The 16,014-nt window shown below is 40.8% G+C and overlaps 1 protein-coding gene across 2 annotated transcripts in view; it reads left to right on the top strand.

Moving 5' to 3' along the window:
- GPM6A (glycoprotein M6A) overlaps nt 1-16,014 on the top strand; it is a 141,687-nt gene that overhangs the window by 41,016 nt on the left and 84,657 nt on the right. Inside the window, exon 2 of one of the 2 annotated variants that reach the window (XM_056855974.1) lies at nt 1,833-1,904. The exons of the other annotated variant lie outside the window; for it this stretch is intronic. Within the exon in view, the coding sequence (XP_056711952.1) occupies nt 1,833-1,904 (72 nt within the window). The remainder of the gene's footprint in view (nt 1-1,832; nt 1,905-16,014) is intronic. 2 annotated transcript variants of the gene reach the window in all.

The following is a 16,014-nucleotide window of genomic DNA, read 5'->3' as shown; positions in this document are numbered from 1 at the left end:
AGGACAACACTTTACATAATAGCTACACACTTTAAGAACATAAGAAAAGCCCTGCTGGATCAGACCAAGGCCCATCAAGTTCAGCAGTCTGTTCACACAGTGGCCAACCAGGTGCCTCTAGGAAGCCCCCAAATAAGACGAGTGCAGCAGCACCATCCTGCCTGTGTTCCACAGCACCCAAGATAATAGGCATGCTCCTCTGATCCTGGAGAGAATAGGTATGCATCACTTTACATTAAATTAATCAACTACTGGTGTTCCTGGATTGAAAGTTCAGTCACAAACCTCAAGAAGCTGGCCATAAGAAGTGTGTATCTCAGGCACACACATATAGGGGCAATGCAATATATTACTTTCGAGATTTGATGCATGAGACCATGTGCACAGTTTTAATTTTTCACAGTTTTTCACAGTTTCTTTGTAAACCATTCCACTTTCCCTCACTGATTGTCTGTGTGGGCTTTAGTATTTGTTTGTTAGCAGCTTTGTTCAATGTCGTCTCCCCCACCCTCTTTATGAATAGTGTAACTGTTGGAGGGTCGGGATCCTTTAATACATGAATATTTGATTTGGTCACACATGGGTATTAACCAGTGTAAAAAAAAATCTGTCCAATTCTTAATCAGTGCTGTGTGCATTAATTACAGCTCATATAATAGCTTTAAAAAAAAAGACTGACATTTCTGCTCTGATTTTTAGGTTAAATAACATGCACAGAGAATGTTCCCTGACTACAGAAATAGCATTACATCACTGTCTTATATTTTGTAGGAGAAGATGAGTTAAATGAATTCTAGAATCCCTATATTTTCCTTATTATTTTAATGAGTTTTGATCTGTATGGTTTAAATTTATAAATTGTCTACACATATTCTACTTGTTGCATCAATTTTGGTTTTGCCTCTGGTCTCTCTATTAAAACTGTCCATTTCAATTTGCAGGTTAGCTGCAGTTCTCCAGCTAATACTATATTATTTTCATTTCTGAAATATTCCCTTATAATTGCCCCTAAATCTATAGTTATCTATGTTCTGAAGTATAGGATTATTTCCTGTGTAACAACTTCGAAATATTTGCCTTGTGCTGTTTTTAAAGTATTCCTGAACCTGTGGTAGGGAAGAATCGTTTTATAGAAAGGCCCTTTTTATATAAAGGCTACATCTGTTCTATTTGTGTTGCCAGAGAGGATGAATCTGGCTTTGCCATCATCCACTATCCTGAAGAAGTTTTGAACACATGAACACATGAAGCTGCCTTATACTGAATCAGACCCTTAGTCCATCAAAGTCAGTATTGTCTACTCAGACCGGCAGTGGCTCTCCAGGGTCTCAGGCCTTCACATCACCTACCTGCCTAGTCCCTTTAACTGGAGATGCTGGGGATGGAACCTGGGACCTTCTGCATGCCAAGAAGATGCTCTACCACAGCCCCTCCCCTATTTTGTTTTACTTTGTTTCCTTATTTTGTTTACCTACTATTGGAGAAGGGTGATTTTGGAGAACTGAGAAAAAACAGGGTTTGGGCCTGGCAGAGCATTTAAAGAAGGAAGCTGGTTGAGACTGGACACAAATTAGATTCTGGTATACAATCCAGTGGCTGAAAATTGCTGGTCCAGTTTTTTTTCTTTTTCTTTTCATAATTTTGTAAAATAGACTGCAACTTTCTCATTGTGCCAGCAATGGCCCTTCCATGCCATTCTGAAAAGGAGAACATTCCACAGATTCAGGAAACTGACCCATATTAAACCATACATTTCCCATGTTTATTTAATTTCATTGCATTCGTCATATACTTAATTTTTTTTCTGCCTACTTGGTGTTTACACCTTTCAGATATGGGCAGTAGGACAGGGAGAGAGGAAGAAATCTGCTTGGTTAACATGCACCTCACTTGTCATCGTTTAGGTAAGCTGTACATTTGCTATTTTAGTTCTTCCTCAGAATGTAATCCAGTCCTCAAGGATTGAATGCTGTTTCCCTCTTGGAGTGCACTGAAGAATAAAGTCTGTTCCTGAGATGGTATGGAAACAGTGATCTTGAGAAACCATTATGAACTTATGTTGCTCTGAATGGTTTATTGATATGGAATTGTCAGATACTAAACATGCTGTACACCTACTAGTTTATGACATATACATCCAAGTATTCTGGACTTCCTCTGACTTCTGAAGATATTTTTTATTCCCCATAGACCTTGACCACACCTGTTAGTATTTCACCCTCTGCTGCAGGACAGCATCTAAGGAGGAGTGCTTGACTGGTTCCAGTAAGGTATGCTAGCCTAGCTGACTCTGTGCACTGCACTGAAGAACCAGTCCCCAGAAGCATCACATCAAGGTCCCAGGCACAAAAGATTATGCCTGGATTAGCCATATACCTTCTGGTCTTTACAGAGTAGTTGTGGTAGATGTCATATTGCAACATCAAGCTGCAGGTCCATGCCCATGGCCCCCACCTCTTAAACAACTGCTTAGCTTGTCTTTTGTTTCACTTAGAAACTTGCTTATTCTGGAAGGCAATTACAGCACTAGCATTGTTACCAGTTGACAGAATTTCAGCCCAGGATGTTTAGGGTTACCCTCAGTGCTCATCATGAAGCCCCCACCCCCTACAAGTCATTCAACCCTTCCTATTCACAAGTATGATTCCTTAGTCTAACTGAGTCTGATTCACTAATCTGCCTCATAGGATAGATCCACTCTCCAGTTCCATTTGGATTCAACTGGAGTTGCCCCCTCATGTGGTTGTACTCTGATGATCAGTCACACAGGATCTCATATTAATTTCCTTCTTTTATTTTTTACATAGATTTTATCATGATATTTTTTTCTATTAACTTCCTGAAGGTAAGTCACCTCTCCCCCAACCAGTTCTTATGAAAATAATCTCTGAGCAGGGTTGAGGACATCCCCCCCATGAAGAATGAATAATAGGTACTTACAATCTGTTCAAAAAAGGCTGTATCATCAAATTATTTTTGAAAAAAGAGTGGGAGAATTTGAAAATACAAGACCAAAATTCTTCATTTGAAGTCCCTTTGGAATGCATTGTCTTATAGTGATTTATTTATATTGTGCTATTAAATGGAGCATTCATAAATGAGACATGAATAAATCATTCAAGAGGTATGATAAAATATAGAAACCATCTTCTGTTTAAATTTTAAGTGTATAACGTGGGTAATGGAAACGCTATGTGTGACCACATTTAAGTGCATGCAAAATTGCTTTTATGTGATACAATATGAAAGTAGGACAGTGAGACAGGAAAGAATCAGCCTAACTGAAGGTTTTTCCCTCCACCAAAGAAGTAGAAACGAGAGGAAACCACAGTAGCTTTTGGTGTGGGATGGCAGAGTTACAGCACTGTTTTGGCCTCTGTAAAAAGTGTTCAAGTCTGCCTAGTTCCATTCAGTGGATTGGGATAGAGTGCTGAGGAATGTAACAAACTTTCTGCTAAGTATCTTTGTAGATTCTTAATGAAGGTTCACCTTTGTGTTTCTTTGAAGCTCTTCAGCATGGTTAGAGAGTATACTTTTTTAATTTATTTATGTTCAAAGCCTGTTTGCCCACCCCCAAACCCACACTTGGTGCCTAAATTTTCTACCTGGGGGCCACCACTGAAAATACACCAGCAGCAGCTGAAAGGACCACCATAGCAGGACACAACTTTTAGAAGGGGACTCCTGCAAATAATAGTTCTATGCCTGCTGGCAGGATAGTAACAGCAGGAAAAAAACACTAGAATAGGAGTTGACATCCAGCCCAAGGAGGATTTAACAACTGATGAATTGCCTCTTCCCCTTCCCCTCCTGCTTTCCTTTATTACTTTATTTAATGATACTGCTCATTTCGCCTACATGGCCTTGAGCAGTGTCACACTTGATACAATAATAATAATAATAAAATAGATAATTTAAATAGCCAACCAGTTACCATGCATGAGGTCCTGTGAATTTTATTACATGAACACAAAAAATGGCTACAGCCAATGTTGTTGTTTTTGCCAAGAGTTTCTTAAACTTATCTGATGTTGACAGCCCCTTGTTATCGCACAAATCGCACCAAAGAGGAGTAATCTATATATCCTGAATACTGCAAAAGGTAGCACATTCCATTAAGCTACGCTCCAAAGTTTTGATTTGTCCAGAAGTGGGTAGTAAGTTTAAATAATAAATAAATAACCCAAACTGGACCCAGAGCAGGGGAAATTAGCTAAAAATGGTTCTGTCAGAATACGCAGTCCTTTACATTCGATCTTGCATTACTTGAGAGGGGATAGAGTTTAATTTTGCAAGTTTAAAAGATCTATATTGAGAAACAGTTAAAATTTTCAAATATGGTGCCTTTGGTTAAGACAATCCTAAGTATAAAGGGGGGCATACCCTACCAGTGTGGCATAGTGCTTAAGAGCAGTGTACTCTAATCTGGAAGACTGGGTTTGATTCCCTGCTCCTCCACATGAGCAGCAGAGAGCAAACTCTAATCTGGTGAACCAGGTTGGTTTCCCCACTCCTATGCATGAAGCCTACTGGGTGACCTTGGGCTAGTCACAGTTCTCTCTCAACCTCACCTACCTCATAAGGTGTTTGTTGTGAGGAGGGGAAGGGAAGGCGATTGTAAGCCACTTAAGACTCCTTAAAGGTAGAGAAAAAATGAGGTATAAAATCAACTTTTATTCTTCTTTGTGGTAATGATAAAGTCCAAGTTATACAGACATTTATTCACTGCAGAGCACACTGCTGATCTTTCCAATATCTCCAAATCACTACTTTTAAAACCCAGCAGTTGGAGTCTAATCTCCCTTGATTTCCTCCATGGGGTAGCATAGGAGTCAGATGTTAATAGATAGAGGTACCCATTAGCTTCTGTGGCAAATAGTATTCCAAGCCAAAGCCCGAAGGCCCTTACCCATGGCTGTGCTTCCAGAAATTGTAAACCTAGTTCCTCCCTTAAAGAAACGTTAGCCACACAAATTGGCATTACTTTGATTTATAAGAAAATAAAACTGCTTTGACAGATCATATCAAGGTCTATCTAGTACAGCAGTTTGTTGCCTTTCATTTCTGTGTTGTGGCAAGAAGCGCTAAGTGGTGTTTGGGAAGTTGTAGTGAAGGCTGATGAAATGAAAATTTACGGAAGAGCACTAGGAGGAATATTGTCTCCCAGTGAGTAACTCAAAGGGCAATTGTGGCATGGCGAGTTTCATGAGTACTGGTCTGAGAAATAGTTCATCACTACAATGTTTGCGGGCCAGTTCAGTAAATTTCCAGTCTCCGTTTTTGGGTAATCACATTGAGCATCATTCATAGTAGGCATATGAACGGGACACTTTTATTTATCTCTTTTTTTAAAAAAAAGTTGTGTTCAGGTGCAAGAATGAGTTTTATGTGATTTTGCCTTTCCTTGCCTCCTGAGCTATCACATTTCCTGTCTCATCTTAAAGGTTTTAGACTTATTATAGGTTTGGATTTACTATTGATTTAACCACCAATATGCTTAAGTGGCTCTTCAGATTTCTATTATAAAGAAAAATTATCTAAAGTATTGCCTATTTTTGAATGAATTTCTTGATTCTCTTCATCCTGTAGTATGTTCTCAGCCATCTCAACTGGACAATGCGTCATTCTGAGGGTTGCTTTGAAGGCAGCTTCATGACTTGTTTGATGGTAGGAACTAATGAAGATCTGTATGTTGCTCCCCTCTGCACTGTGGTTCCTGTTTTGATTCCATTTATCTTCTCCAGAGCTTTAGGATACTGATGCCCCATAATTGTTCCTGACCACAGCTAGCTATTCATTGGTTTGTTCAATACAATTATTCACTATGTTGCACATATGGGTGCTTTTCTGCTTCACTTCACGATAGTGGTACTACCCAGATTGTTATAACCTAATCCATTTTCATTAGTATGCATCTTCAAGACGTGAATGCACCAGTCAGGTCTCATGTTAAAGATTGCCACCGAGATCCAGTCCCTAAGTGCACTTCAGCATACACAGAGCTTCTGTGTTTATCAAGAGACATGCATAGAAAATAGCTCCTTCTTGGAGCAAACGGAGCTATCAGATAGCTTGTTGAGTGCCTTGGGATTCCTTGGGGCCCTGATTAACACAACAAATCTTTGTGTCAGCATTGTGTGTTAAGTGCCATCAAGTCGCTTCCGACTCATGGCGACCCTATGAATGAAAGTCCTCCAAAATGTCCTATCTTTGACAGCCTTGCTCAGATCTTGCAAATTGAAGGCTGTGGCTTCCTTTATTGAGTCAGCCCATCTCTTGTTGGGTCTTCCTCTTTTCCTGCTCAACTTTTCCTAGCATGATTGTCTTTTCCAGTGACTCTTGTCGTCTCATGATGGTGTCAGCATTACAAGCTGAAGAAGTATAGATACATTTACAAAGTCATATTTTGAATTCACAGAGAAAGTTTATTGTAGCTAAAGTACAGCTTGGGAAGGACTTACATGAAAAAATATGTTGAGTGGAATCTAAGAATAACGTATCTGTGTCGTCCTCTGAAGCAGTCATGTGCTTTAATTTATTTATTGAACAATTATATCCTGCTTTTCTTCCAATAGGGATCCAAATAGCATTTTACTATCCTTGGACAGACCATTCCTGTGTTTACAGCGTAGTCACAAACAGGACAAGTTCATTTAACAATCATAATGGGGATAAATGCCTTCAAACTCAACCTTTGACAAAAAATACCCCCAGACCTTCTTGATATATCTATTTATTAGAACATTTATACCCCACTTTTCCTTGCGGTTCAAGGTGGCTTACAGTAATAGTTGAAAACATTTTCAATCAGAAGCAGAAATAAAATAGCAAACACCACATTTATTCCCCCCTATTCACTTTATTGATTTATTTTGATGTACTTGGCCATCCATATTTTTGATCTGCCTACGTTAGCTGAGAATTGTTGGACACGCTGACCATGTGATGTTTAGATTGATTTCGTTGCATGTTGATTGACAATGTTCTGTACCGATCAGAGTCTTTTGCTTTTTATTTGTACCCTGTATTTGTCCTTGGGTGTTCTGTGTGTGGTTTTCTTCTTTAGCAGCTTCCTGTTTACATAGATTACTGTTTCTAGAGAAGGAAATTCATTTTGTGAGATCTCATAAAAGCAACTATGCTTTCTGCAGGTAGTATCTGACCTGTATACCTCTTAACTTCAGTGTAACGTGAGTTAAGTTATTTTAGTTTTAGGATAAAAGGTTTTTTTTAGTTTTGTAATATTTTTTTTTAAATCAGACCACCATGAAAATCATACATATCAGTAGTTTAAGTTATTTAAAGGTATAGTTAAACATAGCAATCACCATTGTGCTTTAGGTAATAACTAAATTATATGACTCATATAACTGCAATCAAAGAATTGTGTTTTAATTCAAAGCTCACTTCTGTGAAGCATTGCGTTTAACCCCTGAGTCTTCATCCCAACTGCAATTAAGTCCAAGTATGTATAACTGCATTTGCTTATATGCAGCCTTTTCTGTTCTTGTTCCTTCCCTCCTAACTCACCTTTTTCATTTTTAGCACACTCAACAATCAGACTGTTAGCTCTTCAGAGTGAAGACCTTTGTGATTGTGCTTTTAAAAACTTGCAATTCTCTATGCACGCCATGTACATTGGTGGTTCTACCTACTATAATAGAAATGTGTGAAGCCACAGAGATGTGTGAACTGAAAACCAATTTAGTTTGATTGAAATGTTTTTGGGTACTAAGTGGGAACCCCTTCTTCCTTTCACTAGTAGAAAAGCTGGTTACATCCAATCCACTGGGATAACCAGGGACAGGTGTAGCCCCTTCATCACTCAGAGCATGCCCTTCTTTTCTCTTATCAGTTGCAATATCCAAGGCTACTTCCCTAAATCCAGGCAGTCTAATTTGCATACTGTGCAGATCGAATTTATATGCTTATTATATAAATTCTACCATTTTTTGTGCGCTACTGGCAAGTAAAACTGAGAAGGAACCATGCAATGAGTTTGTTACACTACCTTGACTGTGCCAGGAGCTATTCCACCAGGCCTATGGTTGAGGCAGCAACAGTTACATCACAGCTGACCTCCCTACCCTTACCTTTATGTTTATTTATTCCTCCTTATGTATTAGCTGGTTTGTTGGTTGTTCACTTTGTCTCCATCCCTCCCCATTTGATTAGCCCTCATTGTTGATTATTATTATTAGGGTGCCTTTTTGAATTTTAACATGTATAAGGTTTTTAGTGTTATAAAATGTATTTATATTGAATTGTTTTCTGCTGGTAGCTGCCCTGAGCCTGACTGTAGTCAGGAAAGGGCAGGGTATAAATCTAATAAACAAACAAACAAGAAATTATTGGTCTTTCAGCCTTTCTTCTCTGCAAGTGCATTAAAGCATGTTCAAAAGAGATACAGTAGGTGGCTATATTCTACTGACTGTGTTTTTGCTGTTCCACCAGTAGTTGACTTTATATCTGCTCTTCAATGGAGAACTCCAAGTTACAAATATTGGGGGGAGGGAGCAGGGTAGTTCCCAACATTAGCTCATAGCTGGCACAATTTAGCTTCGGTTTAGAATGAAAGGAGCCCAGTGGAGCAGAGTGGTAAGCTGCAGTACTGCAGTCAAAAGCTCTACTCACGACCTGAGTTCAATCCTGACAGAAGTCGGTTTCAGGAAGCTGGCTCAAGGTTGACTCAGCCTTCCATCCTTCCGAGGTCGGTGAAATGAGTACCCAGCTTGCTGGGGGTAAAGGGAAGATGACTGGGGAAGGCACTGGCAAACCACCCCGTGAACAAAGTCTGCCTAGTAAACGTTGGGATGTGACGTGACCCCATGGGTCAGGAATGACCCGGTGCTTGCACAGGGGACCTTTACCTTTACCTTTTTTGGAATGAAAATGGTCTGTCCTCCTAATGGCCGATTTAGGCACAATTCTGTATATACCTCCTTAAGAGCAAAACCCTGACTTACAGCCAAGAAAGTAGGCATAGAATTCCATCTGTACAGCCCAGTCTTAACAAAGTTTACTTAGGATTAGCCCATTCATTTTAGAGCTTCCAGGTATGCTTCATATTGTAGTCTTAAGCCATTTATGCACGGGCAGTTTTGCCTTGGATTTACAGCTCAATAGATGGACATTTTCCCCTTTTGAATTCTCAAAACTCAAAAATAAGCCCCCATGAAGAGTTTTGAGAATTTAGATGGGGAAAACGTGCATCTAGAGAGCAGCAAAACCAAGGCAAAGGATTCCATGCATAAATGGCCTTAGGCTGCAATCCTAAGAACAGTTTTCTGGAAGTAGTCCCTATTGAATAAAATGTGACTTAATTCTGACACAATTCACTTAGGATTGCTCCCTTAAACACTTGGGATCCTAAGGAGGAGCCACACTACGTTCAGTTTGATTTGTTCTGTGCAGTCAACGCTCACAGTTCAGGCTGGGGAGAAAGAAGCAGACTGTTTCTCTTTCCCCACCCCAAGTTGTCAGCTTGGGCTGCAGAGAAAAGGGGTGGATCACTTGGGCTACAGACGAAAGGAGAGAAGCGATCTCTTTTTCCTCTCCCATTTGTAATAGATCAAAAGTGTTGCTTCTGTCCCTTCCCGTTAGAGAAAATTATCTATTTCTCTCTCTCTTTTGTAATAAAAAAAACCAGAAGCCAATCACTTCTGATCTTTAACTTCAGTGAATATTGATTTTTCGGAGGAGGAGAAATCAAAATCCAGTTCCCAGCTGAGTCCCCAATGAGCTATGAGTTGTTTTCTCACCAACAAACAGCTGCAAAAAAAAAGGCAGCTGTTCCAGTTGCTCCATGCAAGCTGAACGTATCTCTAATTGGCTCACTGCCTCATTGTGAGTGTTGAACAGGGCAAGTTCAACTGCTGAACAAGTTTGTTGTGAAATGTGTGGCATTCTTATTTCATACTTCAGGTAGGCAGAACGGTGGATCTACTATGAAACTAATGAATCTTAAGCTTCAGGGCCCCTAATCCCAGAGGGGCCCTGAAGCAACTTTTATTTTTAATGAGCGAATTTTTCAACCAAATTGATGGAGTTTTTAAAAGTTTGTTATTAAAATAAGGCTACAATAGTGATAGAATCATAAACCAATGAGGTGTTGTGCTTAGTACTGACCTTAGAATATGCTGTAATACCCATTTCATATGGTCTCAAAATGTCTCTGTAATTGGTCAAATTTCAACATTTTCTCAGGGGCTTGCAGCGACCCGAACCCCCAGCTGTATGGGCTCGCTGAGTTTACAAGAATCTATTCATAGCCTACATTTTGGCAGCTGGATCCTCAGATCCTTCGCTGGTGCATGGCTTAATAGTTCTATAGCTCAGTCCTTAGGCTAGACCCAATCGAAACCATAAAAAGACATCTGAATTCTCAATTCAGGCTGCGCTCGCTTGTGCATTTTAACACCAAAAATCAGATTTCCACCTCTTTATCCTAACGAGCCCCCTCTGATGACCTTCTACCTCTCTATTAGAGAATGAACCAGTACATCTGCTGTAGAACAACCCCACTGAAGAAGACAACAGCAGTTACCCAGACCTTGTTTCTGGTGGGAAGAGGCTCAGTGTATGGCCCATGTTCAAGGACTCCACCCCACCACCCTGTTCTCTGCCAGTTGGGCCTTGAGGTCCTTGCTAGGGCAGCAAGGCCCTTTGGACCTTGTTAGATGTTACCCTGTTGTTGCAGGTTGCGAAGGGGCCCCCATAACAGTTCAGGCTTCAGGGTCCCAAAAATGTAGGTCCGCCACCGGGTAGGCAACAGAAGTAGTGCAAAAAGGCACAACTTTTCAAAGCACTCGAGCTTTGGTGCTAGATGTAGAGAGAGGAGGCCTCGCCTTCCTAACCACATAGGGACATTTGATTATCACTGAAGATACAATCCATCTAGGGCTCAGCTCCCAGACTTGTTTTTAATGCCAAGTCACAGGCCTTTGAAACATGAGTTCTAGTGTCTTACAGCATATGCATGGTGCTTTACCTCACCAATCAAATGGAATTAAAGGAAATGTTTTCAGGCCAAAGCTGTGATAGTGTTTAATTTTATAACACAAGCATCAGCACCCCTACAAAGACATTTTTTTAATGTAAGATTTGGGAGCTGAAGCTATTAGGAACTGAAAGAAGAACAAAGTGAGAAGCAGGCAAAGGAGGTGGAGGAACTGGCAGGGAGACGAGGACAGAGAAAGACAGAGATGGGGTGAAAAAGTCAGTGCAGGGATTAGTAACAGGGGGATGACTAGGGTTGCCAACCTCCAAGTACTAGCTAGAGATCTCCTGCTATTACAACTGATCTCCAGCCAATAGAGACCAGCTCACCTGGAGAAAATGGCAGCTTTGACAATTGGACTCTATGGCATTGAAATCCCTCCCCTCCCCAAATCCCACTCTTTTTAGGCTCCACCCCAAAAATCTCCAGGTATTTCCCAACCCTGAGCTGGCAACCCTAAGGGCTGATAGACTTTGAAGAGAGGGAGAACCAAACTGAGGGGAGTCCTTGCTGTCGAAGAGTTAAGAAGAAAGGAGACACAGAATTGGAAGAGGGTTGGGGGAAGTTGTATAATATGGGGACTTTCTCTAGACTGAAGGAATGGACTAAAGAATAAGCATAATTTTAAAACAAAATTAAACAGCCAAAAATAACAAGAAAAATCAGCAGAACCAAAGGTCAAATGACGAGGCAAGGCAAAATTTGGAAAAGCAGATCAGCCTCTACCTCATATTGTACCCAAGGTAATAATCTTGGTGGCAAGGAAGAGAAGCAGAGAGTGGAGTTGGAGAAATGGCTGGAAATTGACCTCCCCTACCTTTCCAAATTGATGGGCTCTTGGCTGTTGTTGAAAATAGCCAGAACCATTTTACATTCAGGAATCTCCCTATGTAGACACTTGTCTAGGGCAAGTCTATCCAACATTTGGTTCGTCCCAAGCTGAGCCAAGCACACCATCTGATCATTTCCGCCCATCATGAACGCGACACCCTTCCAAGTTTTGCTGCTTACTCAAGCCTGTTAGGTCACAAATACACAGTTTGAAGGAAGTAAAATTCTTCAGGGTAATGGAAAACTTCAATAAATGACTGTTTTCAAAATAAAAGTACCATGAGCCTAGTATGATCTTTTGTATGAATCAGTAGAAGGAACAAGGAGGCCAGGCATACATTTCTTTAGAGTACTAGCAAAAAGGTAAATTAACCGTGTCATTGCAACTTTGATGTGCCCTCAATATTACAATGTTCCATTAATTTTGAGGGAAATTGATTTAACTTGACAATGCAAGAATGAACATGTCACCCACTTGTCACATGTATTGTGATATACAAACTGTCTCATACGCTGTCAGAGCTGTGATCAGTGCAGCCCCTTTCTACCTATTACAACTGACAGTGGCGTTCCTCAGGAATCGACAATACCCCCCCTTTTTTTGAAAGAAATATGAAATCAGTATAAGAAGTCTAACAGAATTCAGTCTCCCTGCCTCTGTTGTGTGAGATGCAACCACTGTTAGTCAGAATTTCCCTATCCTGCAAAGACAGAAAACTCTGTCCAAGATGATATAGGTGTATACTTGTGTCTTCCTTTAATGTTAACCACATGCTTTTAGTAGTTAAGAATCATCCCCAGAGCTACCTGGACACCATCAGCATTAAACAAGTCAGGCTGAACAGCATTAGCATTTTTGGTACATAGTTGTCTAGGCATTGAATGATGGACCATCCGTGGGTATGGTTGAAGCTCGCAGCGTTGTCCTGTGCACTGCATTCCCATCTGATATTGTGGATCATGTTGTACACTGTTACAATCACTGCTCCTGTGATCTGGGCCTGTAATTTCAAATTAATGTGTGGAATTTCGCCTTTTTCATGTCTCCCAGATCCTAGCTCATGAGTGTCTCCTCTCCTGTCTACCCTTTCTCTGTCTTCTCCCTCTTCTCAGCCCTTTCCTTGTAGCTTCTCCATATATTTCCAGAGAATGCTACTATTTGTGGTTTTATAAACCCCCCCCCCCCGGTTGGGTAGAAATATCTTTTAAAAAGCTGTTTTTTGTACTTTACAAGGGGAAACCAACATTATTCCTCTAGGATGATTACTGCCAAACTGCAAAAGAGCAGCAGTTATATCCAGAGCAAAAGCATGACACCCTATCTTATGACCACACAAAACCTCCAAAGTAATTGAATCAGTTGCAAGGTTCTTATAGTTAGCAACCAGCTATTGTGAATGGTGTGAAGCTTTCCTGAATGGCTGATTTGGGATGGTTTTATCCAATTTTATTTATTTGCACTTGGATTTATCCTAATGTATGTTCTTCCTTTGGGTATGCCAACAAACGCGTGTGTGTGTTGTGTGTTGCATGTGTTGCATGATGCTCCCTGAAGTAGAAGAAGAGGAGCTACATTCTGATCACCTGTAAAGGATCAAAGTGCTGCAAGCAATGGACACATAATCCACAGCAAAGTTCTATGCAAGCCCTAGTAAAATGAACAGGACCTGTGCAAATCTCTGCTTTCGGGCAGTTCCTGATCATTCCAGCATGTAGCCCAGCAGTATTTCCTGGTAGGTTGAGTCAAGTAACAATAGTAAATGGCTAGTACTGTCATTCTTTTTTTCTTAGCTACCATAATTCGACAAGCGTGCCTGAGGGCTGTACCCTTTAACAAAAGTTCTGTTTTTCTAATAAAAGAAAACTCACTTCTGTAGAGTACAGCTCGGCTTCACTTCGGTGGATGCAAAGATGTCATATTATTGTATTAAAAAGCTATGCAGAAGACATACTCCACCTTTAGCATGAAATTTTTCCACTGACTAAAAAGCTCTTTAATGCAATGTTACAGAGATGTTAATTGAACAGCCTCTTCAATGACTAAACTTCAGTTTACTTGTTGGGGAGGATGGTTCAAAACGTATATCGGTTTGTTACGTTCATGGGTAATGCTCATAGTAGGCTTACCAGGTCTTGCAGACCCACCAGTAGGAGCTTTTCTTTGGAGCGCGATGCACGCGTGCACCTGGCACAATGCACCCATGTGCCTGGCATGATGTGCGTGCGCACGTGGCGCAACGCACCAACATCACTTCCAGTTTTATTCGGAAGTGATGTGGGCGCTCTATCATTCTCTGCTGAAACTCTATGGTTTCCATAGAGTTTTGGCGGAGGCTGCTAGAGTGTCTACGTCACTTCCAGGTAAAACCGAAAGGGACATGGACGCGTTGCGTGGGCGCACATTCACGCGTTGCCTGCCGGCCCTCAGGTGTCGGTGGACAGCCCGGTGGATTGGCGGGATTTTACCTGCCACCACCAGGCACTTGGCAACCGTAGCTCATAGCTTTCCATGTACAGGGTCCCAGTTTCCAGAATCTCACACTGCCACATTGCGAAGGTTCTCTGCCAGAAATGACAGAGAGCTGCTGTCAGTTAGAGTAGACAATACTGGGCTTTATGGACCAATGATCTAATCCTGTATAAGGCAGTTTCATATCTGGAGCAGAAAGTTCCGATGACAGCATATGCTAATAAGGTAATGTGAGAAGTGGTATCACTTTATTTAATGGGGCTTACTCCCAGAAGAGTGTTTACAGGACTACAGTGGAATCATTGAATCATAGAGTTGGAAGGTATCACCAGGGTCATCTAGTCCAACCCCCTGCACAATGCAGGAAATTCACAACTACCTCCCGACACACCCCCAGTGCCCAGAAGATGGCGAAGATGCCCTCCCTCTCATGAACTGCCTAAGTTCATAGAATCAGCATTGCTGAAAGATGGCCATCTAGCTTCTGCTTAAAAACTTCCAGGGAAGGAGAGCTTACCACCTCCCGAAGAAGCCTGTTCCACTGAGGAACCACTCTAACTGTTAGAAAATTCTTCCTAATGAGATGGAAACTTTTCTGATTTAATTTCAACCCGTTGGTTCTGGTCTGACCTTCTTGGGCAACAGAAAACAACTCGGCACCATCCTCTACATGACAGCCCTTCAAGTACTTGAAGATGGTTATCATATCCCCTCTCAGTCTTCTCCTTTTCAGGCTAAACATACCCAGCTCCTTCAACCTTTCCTCATAGGACTTGGTCTCCAGACCAAGTATGCCAAAAAGTAATGTGATACTGGGGACATGTGGTTGTGCCCTGACCAAAGCTCTAATGTTGGTGAAAAAGATCAGCCAAAAGAGAAAATGGTGTGATAAAGAGTTAATTCAGCTGTCTGTATCCTGACTGGAGAAAAGTACGTTCAGACAAAGACAACATTTCTAGATGTAATTAATGATTGTGCCTCAGTTACAAAGTCAATGAGAGACGTAGTGACCTTTGAGCGGTGCCCTGGATGTGACGTGAGATATAAGCATCACTGAACTGCTCAGGAACAGTACAGCAGTATCAAGTTCAAAATGTACATTGATTAGAATGTTTGTTCTTGAAATTCCAGCAGTTATATGTAATGAGAAAGTAGCTTTTCTCAAAAATCAGGAGGTTAGTTAAAAGGATGCTGAAGGGGAAAATAAGGAAGGTCAAATCTCTTCTGGATGCTATGATTACAGACTCAAAGAAAATGTAGGCCATCCAGACAAGTCCAAGAGAATGCTCGCTTGTGATGTCACAGAAACCATAGGAAATAATGTCAAGAAAACCTTAGAAGGCAACAAGGCTTCCTTTAAATAGGTATGCCCAACTGAGGGAAATAAAAATAAAGCACGGAGTCTGGCAAGCTAAGCAAGGAAAGGTGGGATAAACCAATTGCTAAGAGCATAAAAAATAAATGTGTGATTTTCATGATTTTATCTTGTTTTATTTTGTGAGCCATCTTGAGTAGGTCTTTGAAGAGAAGGAATATGTGTGTGTGTGTGTTTAAATATTTATATTTATTTAAAAAATTGAGAATTCCACATTTTATGTATTGTGTGTGTGTGTGTGTGTGTGTGTGTGTGTGTGGAATCCCCAAATTTTTAAATAAAAAATTCATCTTGCTACTAACATCAGTGTTCTTATCAGAGGATCAGTGTAGCTGTGGG

This window comes from Euleptes europaea, chromosome 9, assembly GCF_029931775.1.
Source record: "Euleptes europaea isolate rEulEur1 chromosome 9, rEulEur1.hap1, whole genome shotgun sequence".
Taxonomy (NCBI): Eukaryota; Metazoa; Chordata; class Lepidosauria; order Squamata; family Sphaerodactylidae; genus Euleptes; species Euleptes europaea.
This window is presented reverse-complemented; position numbering and strand designations above follow the sequence as displayed.